General features: G+C 49.6%; 1 protein-coding gene across 1 annotated transcript; it reads right to left on the bottom strand.

Annotated features, from left to right (window-relative positions):
- Positions 1-2,922: 2,922 nt before the first annotated feature.
- Positions 2,923-5,400, bottom strand: CST3 (cystatin C). The gene is made up of 3 exons (XM_074925546.1): positions 5,142-5,400; positions 4,481-4,594; positions 2,923-3,353 (listed from the first exon to the last, which is right to left on the bottom strand). Exons 1-3 carry the CDS (start codon positions 5,373-5,375, stop codon positions 3,276-3,278), a joined length of 426 nt encoding a protein of 141 aa, XP_074781647.1. The 5' UTR covers positions 5,376-5,400; the 3' UTR covers positions 2,923-3,275.
- Between the last annotated feature and the right edge of the window lie 3,140 nt (positions 5,401-8,540).

Here is an 8,540-nt window from a genome sequence, read left to right as displayed (position 1 = left end):
AGGCACTGCTAAGGAGTAGCTACATTTCTTAGCCAGCTGGCCCTAAATCTCTCCTTGAGTCCCAGAGCCAGAAAAAAGCTTTGGGTTCATAATCTGTCGCAGCAGCAAAGCTCTGACCCCCCTAAGTTTAAGGAAGCATGAACCCAGAATCGGTCCATCAGATTCAAGCAAAGCATAACAAGAGACAACATGAAATAAGGACTTCCCTGGTCACTCATTCACGTCTGTCGCTGACATTTGAAAAAGTCAGGTAGCGAATGCAGCTAAAGATGAGGGCTCAGTGTTCAGCTGACTGAGCTACCACCAGCCAGCCAAGCAGAAAGACCTGCCAAGCAAGATGCTCTTGGCAGGAGAACTTCCACTAATACTCTCAGCCAGTTGCAAATGCAAAGTAACCCAGTCCACAGTGGAAGGTGACTAAATTAGGTCAGGCTTTTTTGGCACTTGCTCTGAGTGAAGAGCACACAGAGACAATCACCAAGGCTGACACTCAGCAGCTTGTGAGGATGGGGTAATCTGTGCCATTCATTCATGCCCTTGGTCACTGGCATTTCAACACAAAAATGCAGTAACTCTGAATTCAGCTCATAACACTCAAACTCTGGCTGCTCTTTCCTGCATGCTGTTCAGAGCTGCTGGCTAATAAATACAGCTAAAGTGGTGGAAATGCCTGGTTACATCCATGTGCACCCTCCTTTCTCTCCTAGTTTCCTTATTAAGAAGACCAGTGCAATTATCCATCCAGGCCTCAACCCAAGATGATAAAAGGCAAACACAGGCAAACCCACATTTTGGTGGCATAGAGCCCCTTCACCACTGCCTACTGCTTGCATAGATAAACTGGAAAACAGGGAATAAGCATGCACAAATGAAGGGAGTATTTAGAAAAATGACAAGTGAGGGCACCTGAGCAGCTTGGCACCGGGCTTTCCTCAGTCAGCAGGGTCACCCAGCGACATGGCAGACGGAAACCTGCAGTCACTGACCCAGCTGGCAAGAGAAACGGGCCATCTTCATGCATGGCACTCAGAGGGAATGGGGCAGTGATGGTGGGGAAACAGGGGGAATAATTCCTATCAGATCTGAGCACATCCTGGATGGAGATCCTTGGTGTTGTGCAACCAGCTCATCCCCCTAACAACGTCAATCAGGATCTGGCCTTGTGCTCACCACAAGCTTATCAAACCCCGGCAGTGACGGGAAGTGGCATTGCTCTTGGAAGAAAGAGCAGTCCACAGAAGATGCACTCCTAGGGAGCTGTATTCCTTACTACAAGCCTGTTTTCTGGTTACTCGCTTGCTTTGCTCTCCTTCAGATCTGAGCCCCCCCATACCCAAAGATGTGGTTGTGTTAGCTCTCATCAAAATACCATTTTTTTAGGCAAAGAATAAACAGCATCGTTACTCTTCTCACCCCAAAATGCTTTTTCCAGGCATCAGACCATTTCTGCAGCTCTTCTCTGCACCCCTCCCACCCTCCTTTCAAAAGAGGACCACCAGACATGGACACAGGACTCCTGGGCTTGAGGATTAACATTAGGTGTGACATAACACTGGATTCACTTTATCCCTGGGGGAGATTTACACCAACCAAGAGGAATATGTTTACTTCAAAACACAGCAAAGCAAAGACACGAGATAAAGTAAGAAATGCACTATTAGGATTATGCAAAACAAGGACCATACCCATTGTCCACCTCAGCACCTTCACCCACTCCCAAGACTCCTTCTCTTGACCTGGCACATTCCCCTATTACCTGAAGATTAAATTTCTTTCAAGGGGATCCTGCTCCTTCTTGCCAATCTTTCCCCAGGAGTAAAAACCAGAAGACCCCTCTTACGCACAATCCCAAGCTCCAGACTCACTTGGCTTCTGCTCAGGGAAGCTTCCTCATCTCTTTCACTTGGGTTCTGGGACATGGAAGAACTACATTTTTTTCCCTAGATCTGGAGCTGTCTGTGTTTCCCTGTGACGCTCACACCAGCCCATCTGCTACAGAACTACACACATTTCTTTCTTATCAGTTATTCACTTAACACCAATTACTAACTTTCCCCTTGCTTTTGCACTAGGCTGTCCTCAGCTTATGGGTGTCAGGGTCATCTGTCCAGTCCCATGCAGGCACAGTATCCCCAATTTCTCTGCAGTACAAATTCATTCCAGTTTAATAGGAAACACTTCAGCCAGTTCTCTTAAGATTTCTTGAGTGCTGCTCCTCTCTGCCTGCTGATTTAAAGGTATTCACCCAAATCAGACATCATTCAAATTCCTCCCAGTTAATACACAGACAGAGTGCAGCTTAGTCTCCCTGACAGGCTTGCCACCAATCCACTTCCACGCATTTCTGCGGGCATCTCTGCTTGTAAACAGAAGCTGTCACAGGTCAGGCACACGTGATGAAGCAGCTGTCTATCCCTCCTGCTCCACCAGTCACAGTTTAGGTTATAAGTGAAGTGACACATGGTACTGCTTGGACTGAAAGGAAAGCCCTGAGGCCTTCCGCTCACAAAAAGCTAGGGATACAGCAAAAAAACATATGTATGGAAAGCAAGGGTTAGTAACACACCTCAAGGGCAGTGCATGAATATGCTGCAGTGGTTAATTCTTACACAGCACAGTTGTATAAACACAGCCAGCCTTGGAACAGAACAGCATAGCAATCACAGCCTTAGTACAAGCTTTGGCTAATCTTCCCAAGATTAAGTGTTGCATATAGCAGTGCTTTCAAAAGCAGAGTATTTCTTCAGTGAAATGCAAAACAAAGCAAGAGGCTAGATTAAGGGACAAGGAGGCATGGTTTATATCCCCTGTGATTAGGGCCCCATATTCCTTCTCACCCCATTCACTGGGCATGATAGACTAGGTCACACATAAAAGCAAATCCTCCCTCCAAGACAGGAAAAGCTCACAGAAAACCACACATCACAGCAAATATTAATTAGGTTTTTATGTTTACAATAGTCACTTAACAGGGATACCAAGTTTAGGGGTTTTTTTAATCAGAATTCTGATGTTGGTAGTTCCTTTATTGGGAAAGCTGTAGGAAGACCAAAACCACTGCTCTAAAATGTAATTGCAAAGAAGAAAAACAAAGTTGCAATCATACTGTGCTTTAAAGAAAAGTTACATAGTTTAACTTGCATAGCACAAGCATATACATAAGTAGTCAAGTTAACAGGCACTGATAAAGCCCATCTCAATTTGTGTTATTGCTTTTTTTTTTTTTTTAAAGTCTGAGCAACTGGTTGCTGGTTTCCGCTGGAACCAAGGGAGGCTTACTGGCAATCAGCGGTCAGTAGTTTAATCTGGTTTAGCCAAGGAATAGCGTACACAACAAACTTGCAAACGGTGTGCTAAGGAGAGAAAGAAAAAACAGTTGTCAGATTAAGAGCATAAAAGCGTCATTGACCTTTTTGATCTACATTGATTTATTACCCCACATGATCCAGAATGTATGATGTCCATGGCTCCCTAGACCTGCACTCGGACTAGTATTCTGGAACACCACTCTTGTTAGTACCTGCTCGGGATCAATCATCCCTCTCAAATAAGTGCTAACAGAGAAGCTGAGCAGTCAGCACTTCTGATCAGTTTACCTCCTTTACCCATTCACAGGCAGGAAAGCTTTCAACATGGGTAATACACCAACATAAGCTCTCAGGCACAGGTAAGCACTCCTGCACAGCTCATCTGTATGTGCCAAACCATTGCAACTGTCATAATGGTACACACAAGCTTCTAGTTAAGTGCTTAACAGATCACTTGTGGGCGGTTACACTTCTCATCCATTCAGGCAGAAAGGGCATGTACAGGAGAAGCTAAGCCTGTCACTGTGATTAACAGAAGTAATGAAATACTACTGAAGAAACAGACTCAGGCCAGATCAAGGCAAAAATATTTAGTGCTCTCATCTGAAAAGCTAACATACTCCTTAAAGAGCATTGCATTAGACAGACTCCCATGTAACAGCTTGATGGGCACAGAGAACAGGGGTAATCTGTCTCCTGTAATCAGTGCTTAGCCCAAAGCACTATTCACAGTAATGCAAGTCCCCCAGGAAAGTGTGTCAAGCCAAGCATGTTTACATCACCATGGGACAAGAGGCACGGAAAATGGTATGGGGGCTCAGGATACTGGTCTGAGAGCCAGGAGACCTGCAAGTTTGGCAGAATTTTCTCCATATATCCATGTGAACCATACCACAAGCATTTTTTAAGAGCACTGAGGCACATACAGTCTTCCATGCACTACAGGCTCAGATCCCCACTTACAAAACAGGCTAAAAGGCCCTGCCTTCTCTGTCACCATCATCTGGCAAGACAAGTTCTGCAAGGGCAGCATCTTGTTAAGCACAAAGGCGTGAGGTCTCTGATCATGACTGGGGCAGACAGGGGACACTGCTCATGCCTCTCTGTACTAAGCCAGCCAGAGGGAAGGGGCTGGAAACCCAGGGGCCAGCACACAGTGCCCTGGAGCCTACCTTAGCCATCTGCGGTGCATCATGGAAAGCACAGCTCTGGAGATCAGCTGCTGGCTTCGGGCAAGTTGTCCGTCCAACCTCAACTTCCATTATATACTTGATTCCAGCCACAATCTGCAACAAGACAAGTGGGCAGAAGCAGCTTTATTTGCAGCACTTACAGAAGGGCTCTCTGACAAGAGAAGCCTAGCAAAAAGGCACAGTTTTCTGGTTACATGATGGAAAGCAGACTCCAGAAGGACAGAGGGGATTGTGTATGGCAACCTCCACAGGAGAGGCACTTGGCACACTTTCAAAAACAGGAAACAAAATCCAAGTAAACAAGACTCTCAGCGCAGCTTCCCTGTCAGTAAACAGAGATGTGTTAATACATCAGCAACATTAGGAAATTACTACCTTCTTTAATAACACGCAGCACCCAAGGGCATTCAGATCGACAAGACCCAAGCTATAAACAAAGTTTTTATTCACTTTCTGTGGAAAAAAAACAGCTTGAACAACCCCTCAAGCTTGAGGCCTGCTCCTTCTCCCAAGAAATCCCACAGGCCTGCTTTTCCGCTGCTTCCCGGCGGGTGCCAGGGACAGCCCTAACGCGCCCTCCGGCCCGGCGCCCACCGCCGTTTACAAGCCCGTCACGGCGAGAGGCCGCCCCGGCACCCACCTGCTTCTTGGCGCTGATGACCCGCACCACCCGGCTGGAGTACATGTCGTTGCTGGCCTTGTTGTACTCCGCGATGGCGAAATGCAGGGCCCGCTGCAGGCCCTCATCGTTGCCGGCGTTATCGACGTCCATCGGGGCCCCCAGGAGCGGCGGGCGGTCCTCGCCGCCCAGCACGGCGCCGGCGAACACCAGGGCCGCGGCCAGCAGCGCCAGGGACAGCCCCGCTCCTGCCATGGCTTCTCACTCTGACGCCCCACCTGCCGCCGCCGCCGCCATTTTAAGGCCGGCGGGGCGGGGCGGGGCGGGCCGGGCCGCGGCCCCGGCCCCCAAACACCCCGCCCCTTCCCGCCGTCCCGGGGCCGTCCCGGGGCCGTCCCGGGGCCGTCCCGGGGCCGTCCGGCAGCGGCAGCGCTGCCCTGTGCCCCCCGCTCGGGGCGGGGGGCAGTGCCAGCCTCCAGGCCGCGGAGCAGCCTGTGCGGCGTCGCGATGGCGGCGGGGCGGCCCTGTGAGGGGACTGGGGGTGCCCTGGGGCAGGCTTTGTAGTCAGGCAAGGTGCTCCCCTCCGAAGCCCTTGCTGCTGCTCTCTCATCCCTTCAGAAAGGAGGAGAGGGTTTCGGTAACGCCCGAAATAGCTCTGTGCTGGGGAAGGGACATACCTGTGTCCCCTGTCCCTCAGGGACGGGACAGGAGGTAGGTGAGGGTGTGGCACTGGCATTACGCAGCCCACAGCCCTCCACAGGGGTGCGGGTGGAGGAGGTTTTCCCGCACGGGTCTGGGAAGTTGGAGGCTTTTTCCAGGTTCTGCCTCCTCATGGGTTATTCTAGCACTTATTTCCCTCTACTGCAGAGGGAAGATAAAAACCACAGAGCATTTTAAGCTACAAATGTGGCTCCCAGCACAAAACACCATGTGTCATTTCCTATATCTGCCTCCACAGCGTTGGTGTTACCTCATCTACGCTAAATTGCTCAGCTGAAGTTCAGAGGGGCATCTGCGGCAGGGGTGACTTCCCAGACAGATCACTAAACTTCCAGTCTCCTTTTTGTAACCACAAGCCTATCTCCCCCATACTGTCAGGAAACCTAAGTTTGGAAAGATGAGACTTAATATGGCATGAGGGAGCTAGCTCTGGTGAGATTTAAGGCCTTGTGTTAGGCTAAGAGAGGGTGACGTTTTGCACTTGAATATCCACAGCACGCCCTACAATGGAGAGGAAGGGGTTTGTGCACTGACTGGAAATACTGCCTGCATGATAGCAATATCCAGCATGAGACTTATCACTGGAGAAATCCCTGTGGCTGGCAACAAGCTGTGCGACTAATTCAACAATGACAGGGTGTTGGGGTAGTTTTTACAGCTAGACAAAGGCATGGGCACCACTGAAAGCACCAGAGAGGAGGCCAGGACATGATTATTGGGACATATGCCAGAGCTGCTAGCAGCTGCAGGAGTCTGTCTCCATTTATGTTGTCCCTAATTGGCCTTGGATCCAGACTGGATCAGTTTAAAATTCAAGGTTAGAACTTGCCTAGCGTCTTTAGAGGTGAAGGCTCTCTTTTGTGCTCTCAGTGCCTGCTGCTAATGGGAACAGCTGGCTCTAGCTTAAATCAGTCACTGCACCTCCAAAGTACCTGGCAGGTCTCTCGCCACCACCCTGCGCTGACCCTGCCAGCTGAAGCCTCCATCGAGCAGTGCCGCGGCTCCCAGCCACTGGAGATGCTCACCAGCCCCATGCAGCACACGCAAAGATCTGTGCCTCACGCTACCGCACAAGGGAAGCACCGTGAGAAGAAAAAACAGTGCCTTTGGGATTCAGGGAGCTTTGACCTTGCAGGCAAACAAGCAAGCAAAGTCTTAGCTCTGCTCACACTGGCAGGCAGTAAGTCAGCTCTCGGTACAGTCCTGGTGATCTCACTGTTATTTCTGCAATCAGACACCGTGTGAGGTAGAGGTTGACACAGCTGTGTTCCCTCTCACCTCTTCTTCAACACCACAGCATGCCCATTCAACTTGCCCTGTTCTGCCTCACAAGCCCAGGGTTTCAGTTTCTCCTCACATGCCAGTCTGTCACTGACCCAATGAATAATTGATGCCACAATGTCACTCCAGCAGAAGAGACTGAGGACGCAGAGGAGACTTGCTACAGTGATGTGAGGAGTGATGACAACTTTTGGGAGGAAAAGGTTCATCCCCCTCCTCAGGCAGATAATCATTCACGCAGTATGGAAGAGGCTCAACACAGAGAGGGACCAGCCTCTCCAAGACAGGGACCATCTTGCCCCCAGAGAGGCAGCAGCCTGGGCACAGATATGGAAAAGTTTCTGTCTTGAGTTTTATGAAGCAGAGCCTTCAGCCTGGGTTTCTCCTCTCCCTGGGAAGCGCCCTGTGTACTGGCTTCACACAGCTGGGGAATTGTCTCTATGGAGTTTCAACCAAAAGGTGCCTCCTCATCAAACCACTGCCTACAGCTTCGCCAAGCTGCAGCTGAGGCAAACAAATGTTTTCCAAATAATAATTCCCGACCACTTCCCACACACTGCAGACAGGCTTTCCAGAAATGCTCTCTGCCCTCCTGCTCACACCACCAACTTCTGAACCTAGAGGCAAAGTTTCCAGTCAGTTCGAGAGAGGGGGAGAGGTCTCAAAGATTGCAGCTTGTTGGCCACAAGCGCTGCATAACAGGGGAGGGCAATCCCATTGCCAGTACCAGCAGCAATGCCCAGGCTGCCACACCCTGGTTTGGTTTTGGTTTTTTTTTTAAAAAAAGGTGCACTAGGCACTTAACTATTATTGATGATCCCCACTTAGAGTTTCCTCCCCAGGTACAAGTTGACCCAAGCAAAGGAGTTTGCTGGATTTTCAGTTCAGAAGTCAGCTTGGCCCCTCTCTGCCAAGTAACAGCCTGGTGCGAGAGGTCCTGAGCAACTGATAGTCCTCCAGCATCAATATCAAAATTCCATTCTCTTCCCTGGTCCTTCTGCATTCCTGCTCCTTCCCACTGAAAAAAGGCATATCTAGAGACCTGGTGGATGCCTGACAGCTTTTTTAAATGTCTGAAAGGGGTTGCACATCGGTCAATGTCATGTTGTCCTCCTCCTTGGTTAGCAACACTTCTCTCAGTTGAAGACATATAACTGCAGGAAACAGAGCTGGCCTGTGCTCAGCAGTGTCAGACCCTGGAGTTTCTTAGTGCCAGGATTTATCTTTGTCTTTCCTAATAGATGCACCACCATTTATTCTGCAAAAGGGTGGCTGACAGAGTCCCTCTTTGACACAGTTCATGCCTCGCTCCCCTGAGCAGAATGGCTAAAAAGGTAAACTTGCCCTTCGGAGTTCCTGGTTCTCCAGCTTGGACAGTGCCAGACAGACCCTGCAGACCCATAATGAAAACAAAAGCAA

This window comes from Athene noctua, chromosome 1 (genome assembly GCF_965140245.1).
Source record: "Athene noctua chromosome 1, bAthNoc1.hap1.1, whole genome shotgun sequence".
Taxonomy (NCBI): Eukaryota; Metazoa; Chordata; class Aves; order Strigiformes; family Strigidae; genus Athene; species Athene noctua.
Note: the sequence above shows the minus strand (reverse complement) of the source record. Positions and strands in the feature narration are given on the sequence as shown.

Bases quoted from the DNA above. Each gene is read 5' to 3' on its own strand.
- CST3 (XM_074925546.1), bottom strand. From the start codon at position 5,375: ATGGCAGGAGCGGGGCTGTCCCTGGCGCTGCTGGCCGCGGCCCTGGTG. The intron at 4,595-5,141 runs GTGGGTGCCGGG...GTCTTGTTGCAG, and splicing joins TCATCAGCGCCAAGAAGCAG to ATTGTGGCTGGAATCAAGTA. The intron at 3,354-4,480 runs GTAGGCTCCAGG...TTCTCTCCTTAG, and splicing joins ATGCACCGCAGATGGCTAAG to CACACCGTTTGCAAGTTTGT.